We start from the raw sequence: 18,422 nt of genomic DNA on the forward strand, positions 1-18,422 counted from the left end.
TGTTCAGAGTCAGTGTGTGCGCAAATAATCAGTTATCAGCCCACAAAACATGGGGAAAAAACAATGGAATCCGACATTCTCAGAGAGACTATAGGGAAATATGCCACAATGGAAAGCAATGACAACATGTAGATTTTAATTCATTTAACAATAATAATAAGAAAAAAAACAATGTTAAATTAGCAACACAAATGTATATCGACCTCAGACATGAGGTTACATAAATGGTCGCACGCCCCTTTCTCAAGCCACATTGGCCTGAAATGTTTCCTGTGACTATTTGTGGGCAAGTAATCTGATGTCTGAGGCTAGTTTAACATTATTCTTTTCTTTCTGTAAATGTTTATTTTTTTTATATATATATAGATGGATATATTAAGCTGTTAGTATTCTCATAAGTAAGGGTAATTTAGTTAAACCCTTTGGCCTAGGCGTTATAAGCCTGCAGCCACATCACGGTATGACCAGTATGTGCAGGTCCTAACTCTTCCTGTGGGTATTCTCATTTACCTCATGCTGTGACGTGGCTACAGGCTTATAACGCCTAGGCCAAAGAGTTTAACTAAATGACCCATACTTATGGGAATACTAACATTTAAGTATATAACTATATATTTTTTGTCCTATTTGATGTAGCATTGGGAATTTTTGTCTTTTGTTGTATACATTTGGTCATACCCAGTAGCACGCCTTTTGACACAACTATATATGATGTGGTGGGTGTTGGGGTTAGAGCTGGCAGGGATTGTGTATGTTTGGAAGATTAAGCTGTGGTGTTTTCCCAGGTACGATAATGTGCTACGGACAGACAGGAGCAGGGAAAACATTCACCACCACGGGAGCAACGGGAAACTACAAGCTTCGAGGCATCATCCCGCGAGTTCTCCAACAGGTGCTGGAAATTCCAGCGACATGAAGGGAGCAAATAGGAAGACCAGTGGCGTAGCAAGACATGCGCGGGCCCCCGGGCAAAAAAATTCAGGGCCCCATTAATATTAATACTGACTGTCATTTTTTTCTATCATCATCATCATCATCATCATCATCATCATCATCATCATCATCATCATCATCATCATCTCTCCCCCTCCTCATCATCACTCCTCCTCATCATCACTCCTCCTAATCATCATCATCATCACTCCCCCTTATCATCATCACTCCCCCTCCTCATCGTCATCACTCCTCATCATCATCACTCCCCCTCTTCATCATCACTCCCCTTCCTCATCTATCCCCCTCCTCCTCATCATCATCTCTCCCCCTCATCCTCATCATCAGTTCTCCCCATCACCATCTCTCCCCCTCATCATCATCATTTCTCTCTCCATCATCTCTCTCCCTCAACATCTCTCTCCCTCAACATCTCTCTCCACTTCATCATCTCTCTCCCCCTCATCATCATCATCATTTCTCCCCCACTCATCATCAGATCTCCCCCTCATCATCTCACCACCCCCACTCATCATCCTCATCTCTCTCCCCCTCATCATCACAAATGTTCCTCTCATGTGACGTTGACCAAACATTACAAAGGTGTTCTGACAGGTGGACTCATCGCAATTTCTCCGGCCCCAATCATTGTCCCCACTGCGCGTTCAAACACTTTTTCCAACACAGGGGAGAATCCACTAGTAACTGCAGTCCTCAATGGCCACCAACAGGTCAGGTTTTTAGGATATCCCTGCTTCAACACAGGTGGCTCAATCAACAACTGAGCTACTGATTAAGCCACGTGTGCTGAAGCAGAGATATCCTTAAAATCTGATCTGTTGGTGGCGCTTGAGAACTGGACTTGACTACCCCTGCTCTAGTGTTAGAAAGGGCCTTAATGTCTCATCACTTTATGCCAGTGGGTAGGGTCAGCACCCACAGACAAAATAATGTTGGATGGGGGGCTCCTCCAAAACAAAGGTGCGGGAGGACGGAGTAGCCTTTAACATGGTATAGAAATTTAATAGCAGTTTAATGGACTGCTTGTTCATTTTAATGGCATTTTCAACACCTTTATTATGATAATGCAGTGCATTGTATTGAAGTCCAAACAAGGCGATGAGCTGAGTTTATACATGACCACTCTCTGAGCTAGAGTATTGCATGTTTGCAGGTTCAGTGCACAAAGCATACAGTATGTAGAGGCAAAATACTGTAATACCGTCTCCGATCTTAGAATGGAGCAGTCTGATCGTTCGTGTTATAACGCTGTCTTGATAATATTTCCAATGCAGGTGTTTAAAGAGATTGAAGAGCGAAGCGAGCAGTCAGTCACTGTCCGCGTTTCCTACCTCGAAATCTACAACGAGACCCTGTTTGACCTGCTCTCGACCCTGCCCGATGTACCGGCTCCTGACACACAAATGACCATAGTAGACGACGCGCAGGGAGTTTCGGTTAAGGGTTTATCCATTCACCACGCCAGCAGTGAAGAGGACGCTATGAATCTCCTCTTTGAGGCAAGATACTGGCAGCACATGCACGTGGAGCCGGGCTCTTCCACTCGTTCTCCACAGGGGCCGGATCAGGAAACATTTCACTTGTTGCAATGTCATTTTCGATGCATTGAAAAACATAATGACTGTATTTCAACATTTTACATGCATTTATAACACCTGTACTATATATATATATATATATGTACATTACCTTAGCTTACAAGTTGGTTTCAGTGCGAAAAATTGCACTTACGCAACAGGTATGAAATTAGCTGCAGAAGAGAGTGCAAGGGCCACACTTGGGTTCTTCAAGGGCCACACTTGGGTTCTTAAAGGGCCACACTTGGGTTCTTCAAGGGCCACACTTGGGTTCTTCAAGGGCCACACTTGGGTTCTTCAAGGGCCACACTTGGGTTCTTCAAGGGCCACACGTGGGTGTTTCAAGGGCCACACTTGGGTTCTTCAAGGGCCACACTTGGGTTCTTCAAGGGCCACACTTGGGTTCTTCAAGGGCCACACGTGGGTTCTTCAAGGGCCACACGTGGGTTCTTCAAGGGCCACATTTAGGACCATCAAGGGCCACATTTAGGACCATCAAGGACCGCATTTAGGTCCTTCATGGACCGCATTTGGCCATTGGGTAGAGTTTCCGAGTCTCACCGGGGTCTTTCTATCCAAGTCTCCCAGCTGCAAATCTGGTGCAAAATAACGACGCCAGATTTATCCGTGGAAATAATCCTGCTGCTGTCATTGTTTGTCTTTATCTGTGGAAATAATCCTGCTGCTGTCATTGTTTGTCTTTATCCGTGGAAATAATCCAGCTGCTGTCATTGTTTGTCTTTATCCGTGGAAATAATCCTGCTGCTGTCATTGTTTGTCTTTATCCGTGGAAATAATCCTGCTGCTGTCATTGTTTGTCTTTATCCGTGGAAATAATCCTGCTGCTGTCATTGTTTGTCCTTTTGTGATATGTTGCTGTTTTTTTTGTTTTGTGTTCATTTTCATTAACCACTTCTTGTGTACTCCATGCTACAGTACTATATACAGTACACTGTACTAAATCAATTTAAGAATGGTGAATCTCTTGCTCCATAGAGAGACTACAATCTATGTGTAGGACCTGAGGCATTAGTTAATATGATAAAGTGTTTTGCCAAGGCTTCCAGACCCCCAAAAAAGTATTCGCCAACAGGGTCTGTAATGCAATGGGGACATGCATCTTTTGCCCCCCGAGTGGGTACCAGGTTGCCTTATAGTCATTAGCAGCTAAGGCTAAGCAGCTGTGCGTGGCAAAACATGTGAAACATAAAGAAGTAGTATAGTGCTACTAATAGTGAAATATAGTGGGAATAGCCCAAATTAACATATACTCATTACAGTGATGGGTGGCTGTCAAAACAGATATCTGACTACCTGCGTCAGATATAAAACTATGCAAATAATGGAAAACTATTCAGGGGCCTGGTGAATAAAGTCTTAGGTTGGGGATACTGATGGTATCCAGGTATGGAATATACAACCGCAGATTTCTTTATTTATAAAACGTGTTACCAGGAAGTAATTCATTGAGAGTTACCTCTCGTTTTCAGGTATGTCCTGGGCACAGAGTTATGATGACAAATACATGGTTACACATACATAGTTACATTAAGTGAGTAGGGTTATACATTATATACAAGACACTGCATGCACAGTTAGAGATAATATATATTCTTTGCGTATGTAACAGTTACAGACCAGATTAAAATGTGAGACAGCTTTAGGTTTGAAAGAACTTAGACTGGTGGCGGCTGTGAGAGTCTCCGGTAGATTGTGCCAGTTGTGGGGTGCACGGTAAGAGAAGGAGGAGCGGCCCGATATTTCCAAAATGGAACGAATGTCCTGGCCACTCAGCAATCGTATTAATACGGATGTTGGTCACAGCATATATAAAGAGAAAGATGCAGAGTACACCGCATAATACTGTTTTATACTCCAATAAACGAACTTGATCGTGTTAAATGTAGATGCCTCAGAGGTTAATTGGTCAAAATAGAAAAATGATAGATAAGTGAAAAAAGGGTACATTTAATATAAAAATGTTTAAAACACAATAATATGACAACACAGAAAAATTGAAATCCTTCTTATGTAACGTAGGTAGGAAATGCGCATTGGATAATAAATGTGTGGTCGGAGGATGTCATCTCTCGTCCGTGGCTGGAGTAGCCCAAGAGTCCTAATAGTTGCTGGTCCCACGTTAGCCTATGTTCTCTGCTATACGAACGCTGACAATTACAAGCGGGCTCCAGCTGATTCCTCAGATGCCGGAACCGGCTCTTCACATTGAAATCTCCCAGCGTTTGGGATGAGAGCACACTGAGGCTGCAGGGGAACAGTGCGTTCCTGGATACCGGCACTGCACAGCCCCGTTCCTGCGCAGAGGCCTCCGTCTGCACCAGCTGGCCTGGGACACGGTGCACAACACAGGACTCGTGGGGAACTCCAGCCACGGACAAGAGATGACATCCTCCGACCACACATTTATTATCCAATGTGCATTACCTACCCACGTTATGTAAGTAGGATTTCACTTTTTCGGAGCGGACCATCATCTGAACATCAGCGGTATTATGTTACATTGTTGTCATATTATTGTGTTTTAAACATTTTTATATTAAATGTACCCTTTTTTCACTTACCTATAATTTCACTATTTTGACCAATTAACCTCTGTGGCATCTACATTTAACACAATCAAGTGCGTTTATTGGAGTATAAAACAGTATTATGCTGTGTACTCTCCATCTTTCTCTTTATATATGCTGTGACCAACATCCGTATTAATACGATTTTGGAGTGGCCAGAGCACACCTTCCTTCTTGGAAGTAGACTATCTACAGCTGTATATTCCATACCTGGATACCATCCGTATCACCAACCAAAGACTTGATTCACCAGGCGCCTGAATAGTTTTCCATTATTTGCTGGCGGTCAAACAGTGACTTTCAGTCATCCCAACGCGTTTCACATCTGCATCTTCTCTAGGGTGAGACTAATCGGATCATTGGGTCGCACATCCTCAACAAGAACTCCTCCAGGTCCCACTGTATTTTTACCATTCATCTGGAGGTGAGTACACGAGGTTAGTCTTAACCCCTTAACTGACAGATGTGTTGCAGGTTCCTCTGATACCCTAGGGCAGAGGTGGCCCACTCCAGTCCTCAATGGCCACCAACAGGTCAGATTTTAAGGATATCCCTGCTTCAGCACAGGTGGCTTAATCAGTGGCTCAGTTGTTGACTGAACCACTTGTGCTGAAGCAGGGATATCCTGAAAACCTGACCTGTAGAGTGGGCCACCCCTGCTCTAGGGGTTAACTCTTTTCCTGTGCTTTCCTTGTTCCAGGTAATAATGCGTGCAGAGGGTTAGGCGGAGGAGGGGGCTGTTGTGTGCGGCTGCATTGCTCCAGTCTGGGTGTGAGCAGTGTGCTTCTTCTGAGCACAATAACATTGTCTTGTTAATAGCAGCACACAAGGTTTCATTATACAGCACCTCCGTGGGATCCGTCTTTATGCCGATGATTTTTTCCCCTCAAACCTACAATTGAGTTCTTCATAAGAACTGTTTCTAGCCTCTGAATCATCACAAGTCTGCGAAAGGGCAGAAATGTGTGAGAAATGGGTGATCTGCGGTGAACGTTTTTGCGTCATTACATAAGCACGTTATTCTTTGTAATACAAAAGTAATGAAGCGATGTTTCTTTTGCTGAAGTCCCAGTGATTAAAAAGGGAACAATCTTTGCAGGGAACATAGCGACGTTCCCCTTACTGACAGGCACGCTGACAATAACATGGATGTTGCACACTTTGATATCTAGCTTTACCTGGAAATCGGCAGCAAATTGTGCCTGAGCCAGGAGGCTGCCCCGTTTCAACTAAGGCAATAAAATGCATTAGGAAGTCTTTGGGGGATTTCTGTCTTCACAATGTAATGATCTTGTTGAAAGAATTGTGATCGTGCTCCAAAGATACATATGGCTGTTTTTGATTTGTATGGAAATGAATTTGCGTGTCACTTTGCCGGACCAGTGAAAGAATTAGAGGTGGAATGTAACCCAGGTATTGTCTCCAGTCTCATTCCAGAACTTTATCCAATGCGAAATATACCATTTCTAAAATGAACCTGGTGGATCTGGCCGGCTCGGAGAGGCTGGGGAAAACGGGCGTAAGTAACGGAAATATCTCCGAGTACCTTGTATTAGATTAATGGCGTAGACCAGGAGTGGGCAACTCCAGTCTTCAAGGGCCACCAACAGGCCAGGTATTGGGGATATCCCTGCTTCAGCACAGGTGGCTCAATCAGGGGCTCAGTCGAAGACTGAGCCCCTGATTGAGCCACCTGTGCTGAAGCTGGGACTGATTGAGCCACCTGTGCTGAAGCAGGGATATCTTGAAAACCTGACCTGTTGTTGGCCCTTGAGGACTGGAGTTGGCCACCCCTGGTGTAGACATCTTACATTAACATGTACAGTATTAGCTGCGCACTGGAATGAAAGCCTTCAGGGGCCACACTTTCTCTTGGATATTTAAGTTCTGTCAGATATTAAGCGCCGCTTGGAAAATGCACAGCAGGCTGGTCACGTGCCCCCGACTGTCAGTGATTCCACGTGAATCGCAGGTTACAGACTCCAGCGGAGTCTCGCTCATTAAAGAGAATACTGGTGCATTCAAATACCATTTTGGTATTGCTTTTGATCCTTGGAATATGACCCGTTTCCATCCTGCCTTTGCGAGAGCCCAGTTATAAAGCCGTATTTAGTATGAGGAATAAGAGAAGGTATAAATGGCACACCACTGTTTAGAAAAATAAGTTTGTAGTGTACAGTATTCCCTTTTGGGGCTCACCTGCTGCTGATCCCGGCGTCCCAAAGCTGGAGGTGTTCGGTCTGAAGAAGGGACTCTTTGTCCAGAAACGTTACCTTGTCATTGGCTCTGATGAATTTAATACATTTTGAAGTTTTTTTTACTCGACCACAGTCTTTTGTGCGCTCCTTCTATTTCTTGCTTATTGCAGTATTTAGTATGTATTTTTACATCAATGCTTTTTCCCCCCCCTCAAAACGGTTTGTGAAACCTATTTATATTAATTAGGATGAAAAGGGGGGAAGCCAATTACTACTGTAAATATTAATAATGGCCTGGCAATATATTGTAACCCCTTTGGCTGCTGGTGGTGCTACTTGGTGCATTGCAAACCGGTCAGGCAGGCTTACACAGGAGGGTACAGGTGCATGGACTTGTTCTGCCTCCTGCAGACACTGACTGCATTCTGTGTTTAAGTCGGAAGGACAGATCCTGAAGGAGGCCGCCTATATCAACAAATCGCTGACTTTCCTGGAGCAGGCAATCATTGCCCTGGCTGATCGCAGGAGAGACCACATCCCATTCAGGCAGAGCAAGCTCACGTATGCCCTCAAGGACTCCTTGGGTAAGAAGAGCAAAAACAAGGATACTATACATAAGTGTCTATTCTTCACTCATGGTCACATAGCTAATTACTTCCCTGCTCCAAGAGTCACTTGAAAGTTAACAAACTTAAAATGTATCTAAGTATCTCATTGTGACATCTCTGCTTTTTATCACCGCACTTATTTATGCCCTGGAGAGCCTTATTGCTCTCTGAGCCCGCTCACTCACTCCCAGTACTTATTGTACAGTAGCAGTGCACAGCTGCTGGGGCAAGAGGAGCCCAGAGTGTGGAAATGCATTGGCACCTGCACATGATTATCAGGGCCAGCTGTAGGGCGCTAACAAACAAATAATGTTCTAATTGGACTTGCACTCGTGCATACATACACATGGTCATACGGGCATACATACACAAGGTCATACGTGCATACATATGCAAGGTCATACGTGCATTCACTCGTACATACATACACAAGGTCAGACTCATACGTGCATACATACACAATGTCATACGTGCATACATACACAAGGTCATACGTGCATACATACACAAGGTCATATGTCCTGGAACCAGGATCACGAATGATGTATGAATAATTCCAGTTAGCTTAACTCATGCCTTCCCTCTTACAAAGCACAACAAGTCCTTTTGTCTTTCTTAGTTTTATTGAGGGAAAATCACAGGAAGAAAGGTACTTGCAGATGTAGTGTGGGTAGAGAGTGCTTCTCTGTCTGATGTGCTGTGTATCAAGATAAGGCAGTGTAAAACAGAAAGGCCTTGCTGGGGTAAATAGCAGGCAGTTACTCACTCAGAGTCCAGGGTGAAAAGGAAGTGAGGAGCAAGGGTCACACTAGATGGGAAGTGAGACTATAATAACTGTCAGCAAGGACAGGGGGGTAGGAAAAGCCCACTCTCAGCTAGGAGAATAGGAGATTGCAGGCAACCAACACTGACTAGGGCTGTGTAAACAACATGTAACAATAATGTTGCCTTTTCACATGCAGCTAGCTGCTGGGACGGAAAATAACAGGCAGCTAAACTAGGGAGACATGAATCCTATGAGCTGCAAAGGGAGACAGAGAAATGTAAAATCCTGTTCCAGGACATCATACGTGCATACATACACAAGGTCATACGTGCATACATACACAAGGTCATACATGCATTCACACGCAAGGTCATACATGCATTCACACGCAAGGTCTTACATGCATTCACTTGTGTATACATAAACAAGGTCATACATACATTCTTGCATACACAAGCATTCACACACAAGGTCATACATGCATTCACTCGTACATATAGTACATACATAAATGTATGCACACATAAAGTCTCACTCACATGCACTGTCACTTATTGTCATTCCAGCCTGGATGTAATCATCGAGCTGGAATGTATGTATATCTTTATTTATATATCACCCACACGCCGCGCGTTACAAACGATACAGCAAAGGGAGTTATAATACAATAAAGGGCTAACACGTGACTGGAGGAATTTGATCTTTTGCAGTCACTAGGTCTAAGCACTGAATGAAATAGATGGATACTCTGTATAATGCATATATTTATTACAGATGTGATTAGGCATGATCAATATATCAGAAAAAGGTACACGCAGAAACAATCAACTTGTCCCGCAGAGAAAGCAAGATTTCTAACTTTCATAAACTATGACCTTTCTATCAGCGTGAAATGTTATATACTTCTGCCATTTTACACCACTGCATTAAATTGATTGATTGTTGATTATTGATGATAATAATTATTGTAGACTTTGTTTTTTTTAACCCCTGTATTAGTGGAGATTTAATGCATGTTGTGATACCTTTCAGTGGACCTACAATACAGTCCTTCATAGATGAAATAAAGCGTACAGAGCTTTCCGAACCTCGTGGGTCTCTTCTTCGTGTCCATTGGCACCACAGTTAGAAGGAAACATCTACAGCAGGGGTGGCCAACTCCAGTCCTCAAGGGCCACCAACAGGCCAGGTATTAGGGATATCCCTGCTTCAGCACAGGTGACTCAATCAATGGCTCAGTCGAAGAGCCACCTGTGCTGAAGCAGACATATCCTTAAAACCTGGTGGCCCTGGAGGGGTGGAGTTGCCCCCCCCCCCCTCACTAGTGTCAGTCCCTGTGCCGTTCGCACCACGAAGGCTTAACCCCTTCCCAACGCAGAAAACGTACCACTTGAAAGCCACGTATGCAATGAGCCCGACCACCACGGCGGCCAGGATGGAGCAGTACACGGGAATGATGTTCTTGTTGTTGTCCTCCTGGGGGATGAAGTGGGGGGAGCCGGGGGCCGTGCTGTTCTCGTCCTTGCGAGTATCTCCGTCTATACGCTTCAGGATTGGAACGTCTTTATCTGCGGGGGGAGGGAGGCGGTGGTTGGGGGGTGGGAGGGAGGAGAGAGGGCAGAAGAAAATGATGGGACCATTCATGGAACAAACCTCTACTCCAGGGGCAGCCAACTCCAGTCCTCAAGGGCCACCAGGTTTTAAGGATATCTCTTCGACTGAGCCACTGATTGAGAACCTGTGCCGAAGCAGGAATATCCCTAAGCTACACATGTCAGATTCTAGTTATGGGCGTACAAGTGCACACAAAATATGTCGCCTTCTGCCCAGTATTGCCAGAGTCTTCTAAAACTCATCATGTTATTCTCGGGTTCTTTTTCTCTTTCTGCAGGAGGAAACTGCAATACCGTACTGGTGGCAAATGTCTATGGCGAGGCAGCTCAGATCAGCGAGACTGTGAGTAGGATTCTCGAACGAAGCATTTCAATAGCCAGGACACATGGCTACTGCTCCACACGCAGTCACACGTCCCAAACATCAAGGCCAACACTGCCATCTGCAGCTCTTATTCCCTCACCTGCTGTCTCCAAGTCCCCAAACATTCCACTTAGATTGTAAGCTCTCCGGGGCAGGGGTTTCCTTTCCTATCGTGCGATTCAATATTTGGTGCACTTACAGTATTCCTTGCATTGTTTGTTTTGTAAAGCGCTGCATCACTGGTGGCACTATTTAAATAAATATAAAATACAGAACTACAGACAGACATATTTGCATGTCCGTATCCGCTCTCTGCTTCCTCCTGTTCATTTTAGGGTGCTCAGGATTAATAATGATGCCCATTGCAAAACCGCATTGACAGAAGGCGAGTCTGACACAAAGACGTTTCTCACAGTAGATTTTGCTTTATGTAGGTACAGCACATAATTTGGGTTAATAGTATAGCTTTGCCCCCGGGTGGTGAGGACAAGCCCCCTGGTCTAGACGAAGAATCTCTCTCCGCACCAGTTTATTTATTAGAAAAAGCACTAACCCTGCGGCATTCTCCACTCATTCTGCGCATGCGTATTTCCCAGCCCTGGCTGCATCTTCTGTGATCATTTCCCCATACATTCTTTCTCTTCTGCATAACCCGTATACGGGGGGCTTATTCTTTCCTGTGTATGCAGTGTCTACAGCAAGTACCTAAATCATGTATTTGGCATCTAAGGAGGGGACAGTTGAGAGATGATAATTACTTCCAGTCTGTCTTGTTGCCCTTTCTGTTGTCCTTATGGTCTAGTGCAGGGGTAGCCAACTGCAGTCCTCAAGGGCCACCAACAGGTCAGGTTTTCAGGATATCCCTGCTTCAGCACAAGTGGCTCAGTCTTGGACTGAGCTACCTGTTCTGGAGCAGATATATCCTTAAAACCTGACCTGTTGGTGGCCCTTGAGGACTGGGGTTGGACACCCCAGGTCTAGCGTCATACTGCACATTAATCTCTTTAGTGCAGGGACGCAACACACACGGTCACACACAGTCTCTGTTATGGGGGTTTCACAGTCCAGCATCTTACTGGTTGTGAAACAAAGCCACCGTGCAAGCATTTTACAGAGTTGGGATCAGGGGATACGCTCTCCTTTCCCTTTCATTAAAACATAAAAGGCCCGCGGTTAGGATACAGGACATTCAATTTCAAACCGCTGGCAACCCTGATTAAAATAGTATCAATAATGTTTTTTCTGCGGAATTAATTTTTAGTCAGTTGCTCTATAAACAATCGCAACTCTTGCTAGTGTAGGGGGAACTGTTATAGCGCAGTGCCACTTGGTCAAAATACTCGTCATTCTTTGTTTACTGCGTTTACTTTTCAGAGTTACGCTTCATTATGAAATCTTCCAGAAACCGTTTTGTGTTGAAGAATGATTGTAAAAATATATATTTTTTTTTTGTGTGGGGTTGCTTAAAATGGCCACCCTTGTGATTTTCTAAAATGGCTTTTTAACTCTTGCCCTGATCACTGCATCCTTGGTAATCAGTACGTGTAATGACGTTCTTCTGTTCACGTGCCTCGTTAAACAACAGAACTGATTCTTTTCCAGCTCTCCACTCTGCGGTTTGCCAGCAGGATGAAATGTATCCCAGCCGAGTCAGTTGTCATTGAGCACTATGACCCTGTGGTAAATGCCATTTTATATCTCTTTATACATATATATATATAAAAAGCTAAGGATGTCTGCAAGTCATTATAATGTCACCAGTTTGATGTCACGTGCCAGATATATAGCCTACCAGGTACAACACCCAGTGACTGACTTGCCACACAGACAAACATTCTGATATATATACATGTAGTAGAGACATAAGTTAACCAAAGTTAACACAAGAACCCCAATTACTGCACTCAAAGTATAGTATAAATACCATAGTGGTAGGGGTATGTAATAACCCACTGGAGGAGTGGTGTATTCCTCCTAGAATCGACACAACAGGGTGAGTATTGTTCTCACAATAGATAAAAAATAATAAAATTTTATTTCAATATAACACAACAATAACTTTTCAAAATATATACAAAGGGTTAATTAAAATCCCCGGGTAGGCGGTAGAAAAGGGTGTAGCAATACTGGGCTATTAACCCATAGTATGCTGACTCTGTATATAATAAGCAGTATTACCAAATTCTAATGGCTAAAGTAGCAAATTAGAAACTTCAATACTGTCTGGTAATCTGCTAATATACTTCCCTTACAAACACTGGCTACTTGGGTAAATAGCATAGTGATAAATCAGCCGATGTAGCTAAAGTGTTGGTATAGCTCGGCAGAATAGGAACCTCCCAAGTAGAGCCACACATGTAACCTTACACTGCTCAGTACATTAATACCGACTTCCAATATTTTAGTAGGAGAGAGAGAGAGAAAACCTAGCAGTGTATCAGTTGTAACAACCTTCAGACTGCATGCTACACTGCAGCAGGACACCCCACGCAGTCTCAACTTAGTACAATGGAACAAGATGAATACGACCGTATTGTGTTGGTGATGTGCTGGTAACTAGATGATGCCGATACCACCGAGCTGTAGCACAGCTGATTCAGACTGCCTCCTGCATTAGCATCACCGTCGTGGGGTGTCCTGCTGCAGTGTAGCATGCAGTCTGAAGGTTGTTACAACTGATACAAGGCGATGAAGAGGTAATGGTACCTGTGATAAGCACTACCTTGAAACACCGTGCCATCAAGTCATGTGGCAGAGATCTGGTGTTAGAGGCGATATCCGAGCTGTAAAACTCTTTTTCTGTTTTTCTCCCAGCGAGTGGCAAAAAATCTGGCGAAAGAGATTGCACATCTGAAACAGGAACTAGCCATTCATGACACTTTGGTAAGAGGCAGATTCCTGTTTTTTTTACATTGTTGCGTGTTTATCAGTTTGTTTGTGTCTGTCTATTAATTCATCATCTCCTCTGAAAAATCAAAACTGAGAAAAAATCCACGAGGTACTGTAGCACGAAAAACACAAGACAAGCCCGCGACGGGGAAGCGTATACGTAAAAAGTATGATTTATATGGTAAAGAGTAATTGAAAACTCGCATATACAATATCATAAACCAGCGTCACAACCTCGCCGTGAATACAGGCAATGGTCTAGACCAGGGGTGCGCAAACTTACTTTCATGCGCCCCCCTTTCTCCTCTCCGGCTCGGCCCAATCTTTTTGTGTCTATGCTGGTTTATAATATTGTATATGCGAGTTTTTAATGACTCTTTGCTTTATAAATAATACTTTGTATTTATACGCTTCCCCATTGGACGTTTGTTGTGCTGGAGTTTGCAGGTCAGTTAGGAATAGTCTGTTATCCACGTTATTGTATGTCAAGTGTGGCCAACTCCAGTCCTCAAGGGCCAATTTTCTTAAAATATTACTGCTTCAACACAAGTGGCTCAGTCAAAGAGGCAGGAAGTGCAAAGAGAGGGGAGGAGAGAGTGCAAAGAGGAGCAGGGCATTATGGAGGAGAGAGTAAGGTGAGGAAGAGGGGGACAAAGACTGAGCCACTGATTGATCCACCTGTGCTTCAGTAGAGGTAGCCTTGAAGCTTGACCTGTTGGTGGCCCTTGAGGATTGGCGTTGGCCGCCCCTCTGCTACGTAGTCATAGTTTCACTGAATCACACATTCTCTTAAATGATTCAGGATTGCATCCTTGGCCCATGCCAGGTTTGTTTGTGATGATGAGCATCACATTGTATGCATACATCTACTGTAAATTCTCATGGACTGTATTAATTAGCACCTCTGCTGTTGGGAGTGGTTAATTGTAGGTATAACTTTATGTAGCGGCCACCATGTATGTAACGCTGCACATAAATAGGAAATAAGATGTCGTACATGGGAATGCCATAGAAAACGGCACCAAAATCTAAAAGCAAAAATTGGAATAAGGGAGTCCCTGACCCCAATAGCTTACTGTCTGAGTGGTGTGTTGGGAGACTTGGAGAAACAATGTAAGTGCATTGGTTCATACGGAATGTCTTCGTGGATGAGTTGTAAGCGCATCTCGGGAGGATAAAGAAGTTGCGTGTTGGTGTTGGGAGAATGCTACTTTAGGAAGGTGAATTCTCAGAGAGAGCAGCAGGTAAAAAGACTTCCAGGCCTTAGATGACAATAGATACATGAGGTTCGGAAAAAAGAGCGCCTTGTGCCGAGCACAAGAGGCGAGAGATTACAGCCAAGGTGCAAGGTGGGCAGATGGGTGTGGAATCTTAAATGCAAAAATGTTTTTGTCAGCCACATTTTTGGGGATGATGTGACAGAGAAAGACACCTTACCCTTTCTTAGTAAGCAGACTCCCTCTGTCTGAGTCTCATCTCATAGAAACATTGATGGTCTCATCAAAATGTGGGAAAGGTTTTGCTTCCAATTGCCTATGAAATTCCACTTTGAGCCACCACTATATCTCATTAGCCTTCATGACACGGTCTTCCCGTCCACCAGCTGTGATACTAATATAGCTTAAAGAGAGGTAGAATGATGTGTTCTATACCATGGGATCTTCAAATCCAACATGACTTCCATTCGCCTGTCCTACAGTACTCAGCAACTTGTAATATCTCCTCGTAACGCCCAACCTGTTGCTTTTTCGCACTCACCCTTTGTGTCTTTATGTAACACGTGTAGGTTTGATATTGTATGTTGGTCTTTTCTCTCCAAACCTTGCCTTGTTATGCTTCTTGATAAATAATTGAATGCATGATTATTCCTTTTGATGTAGGCCAACCGCACTAACGTCAGTTATGAACCTTTCAACGAGAGCCAGATCGGCGAGATTAACACACAGGTCCGCAGATACCTAGATGGAAATCTGCATGAGATTGATGTAAGGTTCTGCAGTTGTGTATTCTGCAAATGAACAACTACTATTTCTATGACACCTATACAGTTTTAATTCAACTTTTGCTTTTCTTCAGATCATAAACATCAGACAAATCCAAGAGGTCTGTTCCCAGTTCAAAATAATTTTGAGGTATGTGTTTCATTTTTAATTTATAGACATGTCCTAATACAAAACCCTTTGGCCCGCAAATGTGGAAATCCTCAACAAAAAAAAGAATTCATTTATCTAATTTAGTTTTCATACTAAGTATACGTAATCAAACCAGTGATCTCTAAACATCTTCTAAATGGTTTAGATTTTCCATTTTTTTAAATAAAAGCTTTTTTAGGAATCCATACTTAAAAAGGCGAATTGATATATTAAATAAATTTTCTGTTAAGGGACGTAACCTCATTAGATAGATTATCCCATCTGGATAGTAAAATGTGGGCAATTTTAAGTCCGAGGAAATTATGGCAGGATGGGAATGAGACGCAGGAACCTTTGTGGATGTTTTATAGATTAAAACGGGTTTAAGGAACCTGTGTGACATGTGAATAAATTCTTAAGTGTTGTTACAAATTGCATTGACAAATTGACAGGGATTATTTGTTCTTTACAGCCAACAGGAACAGGAAGTAGAAGCCAGACTGAGACAAAAATACACCTTGATAGACAGGAATGACTATGTAGCTATTGCAGCTGCTCAGAAGGTAGGTATGGGTAATCTATGGATAACTTGAGAACTCTTTTGGGTCTTGTAAGAGACGTGTTCAGAGGTACGCAATGGATACTATTTTTAAGGTGAAACTAAAATTAGGCTTTATTGCTCCTGTCCCTTTTTACACAGCAAAACATATGAAAATAAGACAAACAAAAACCTATCTCCACTTTGGAGACTATCTACACATGTAGCTCAGCCCTCTCTGACTGGGTTGGCTAGCTAAGCTATTCACCAGCCCCAAAATATAAACATATATACAGATACATAACAGTTCCAAAATAAAGTCTTATCTGTCTCTCTGGTAGCTGTAGTGGTGAAGGCTTCTCTCTTTCCTGGGTTGCTGCCTTTTCCTCAGGCTATATCAGCAGTCAGGTTTAGAAGTCTTGTAAGCTCCAGACATCTGTGTTCCCTCTGTCAGTCTGCTCTGTGAGACTCAGGAACCTCCCCTCTGTCTGTCTCCTTGTTCAGCTCACATGTGTGCTCAGGAGTCTCCCCTTCCTGTCTCAGGAGGAGCCTTTTCTCTAACAAACCTCCAATCAGCCAGGTGCTGGTCAATTAACCAGCACACTGCTGGATTAGAGGCAAGTTTTCTGAACAGGGATAAATCCCCTGTTACAGGTCTATTAACTAGTTATGGATAACTTGAGAACTCTTTTGGGTCTGTTAACTAGGTATGGGTAATCTATGGATAACTTGAGAACTCTTTTGGGTCTTTTAACTACAAAGTCTCCTGACTGCAAAGCTGGGAAGCAACTAGTGCTAACGAATTGCATCACAGTTCTCGAAGGAAAAACTCACACTGCTTTCAATGGGATTTATTTTCTTTGATTTGAATAAATGTGGTGCTGTTTCTGTTCTCTTGTTTTGCCCCAGTTTTGCAGCCGGGAGAATTTCAGGAAATGTACCTCTTTATGTTTGGTGTTAAAAATTCTTTAAGTCTATGGAACTTATTCAATCTAGTCCAAAGCGGCCGTTTGTTGCTGCCATCGGCTAAAGACTCCTACAGATGTCAATGAGAGTTTACTGATAACGGCCACTTCGGACTATATTGAATCAGCCCCATTATTGCAATTGCAAATAATAAAATGTAGTCACTTTGCTGGTAGATGGGACTGCAATGCATTGAAAAGTGAATCTACAGCAGAGTTCACACAGTGCGTGTGTCACGTCTATGCAGCGGAACACTGCTCTCCCGGAACTAATTAAAAATCCACTTCGATTAATTGTTTTAATCTTGTAGTGCTGGCAACATGACCAATATTGACGGTGGGATTATGAGGTCTATAGTTATATCTGAGAGGAGACCACCTTTAGCAGAGGGGTTGGAATGAGAAGGGCTATAGCTGGAGATTAGTGCCGAGATGTAAGACGCCGTGGAAGAATGTTGAGCCTTGGAGTGGAGTCAAATTGGATAGTTAATGCGGAGTTGGCTGGGGAGCTATTGATGGGTTTTCAGGAGGAGAGGGGCAGAGACAGGCCTAGAAAAGAGCGAGAACGCTCACAGCGGCATGTTGAATAGTTTGTAGACTATGGGGTTGGGAGGCTGGAAGCCACAGAGGAAAAGATTGCAATAGTCAAGTGAAATATTACACCTAGGCAGCATTCTTGAGAGACTGGATGAATGGTAGTGTTTTTGACTGTGACAGAAAATGGAGCAATTGGTTATGGTGGGATTATAATAAGCTCCGTTTTAGACGTGTTGAGTTTCAGGTGATGGACGGCCAACCAGCCTGAATTAGCAGAGAGACAATCAGTGACTTGGGACTGGGTGTCAGGAGTAAGCTTGGGGGTCAAAGGATACAGTTGTGTGTCGTCTGCACACAGGTGACATTTGTAGTCGAAGGGATTGACGAGATTGCGTAAAATAGCACATTCACAAGTGTGGCTGGAATTAAAGCACGAGCACAAAAAGAACAGAACCCTACTAGAGAGCACTCAAACATAAATCACAGCAGACGTGAAATGGATAGGTAGTATGTAAGGTGAGGAGTGAGTGAATTAAAATACTTTAAGGGGAGTAGATACTCAACTAAAATAGGTAGAACACTAAGTTTCCAGAGTAGATTAGACTCAATGATGAGCCACAAAAGCACAGCGAAATAAAATTAACCGGATATTGGGCATAGAGTGTGGGCTAATATCCTTGATTATATATATAC

General features: G+C 43.4%; 1 protein-coding gene across 4 annotated transcripts in view; it reads left to right on the plus strand.

The window, feature by feature from the left end:
* The window catches only part of LOC142487940 (kinesin-like protein KIF9), a 32,184-nt gene extending 15,887 nt beyond the window's left edge, over positions 1-16,297 (plus strand). For 3 of the 4 annotated variants that reach the window (XM_075588089.1, XM_075588090.1, XM_075588091.1), the window contains 11 exons: positions 786-892; positions 2,229-2,453; positions 5,460-5,543; positions 6,546-6,638; positions 7,754-7,901; positions 10,583-10,647; positions 12,271-12,348; positions 13,483-13,551; positions 15,438-15,542; positions 15,634-15,689; positions 16,162-16,297. In XM_075588089.1, coding sequence (XP_075444204.1) covers positions 786-892; positions 2,229-2,453; positions 5,460-5,543; positions 6,546-6,638; positions 7,754-7,901; positions 10,583-10,647; positions 12,271-12,348; positions 13,483-13,551; positions 15,438-15,542; positions 15,634-15,689; positions 16,162-16,282 — 1,151 coding nt within the window. In that variant the 3' untranslated portion in view covers positions 16,283-16,297. Of the gene's footprint in view, positions 1-785; positions 893-2,228; positions 2,454-5,459; positions 5,544-6,545; positions 6,639-7,753; positions 7,902-9,465; positions 9,855-10,582; positions 10,648-12,270; positions 12,349-13,482; positions 13,552-15,437; positions 15,543-15,633; positions 15,690-16,161 lie in introns of those variants that run through there. The other variant, XM_075588092.1, reaches the window with a different exon arrangement.
* Positions 16,298-18,422: the final 2,125 nt, after the last annotated feature.

The sequence above is a fragment of the Ascaphus truei genome, chromosome 2, assembly GCF_040206685.1.
Source record: "Ascaphus truei isolate aAscTru1 chromosome 2, aAscTru1.hap1, whole genome shotgun sequence".
NCBI lineage: Eukaryota > Metazoa > Chordata > Amphibia > Anura > Ascaphidae > Ascaphus > Ascaphus truei.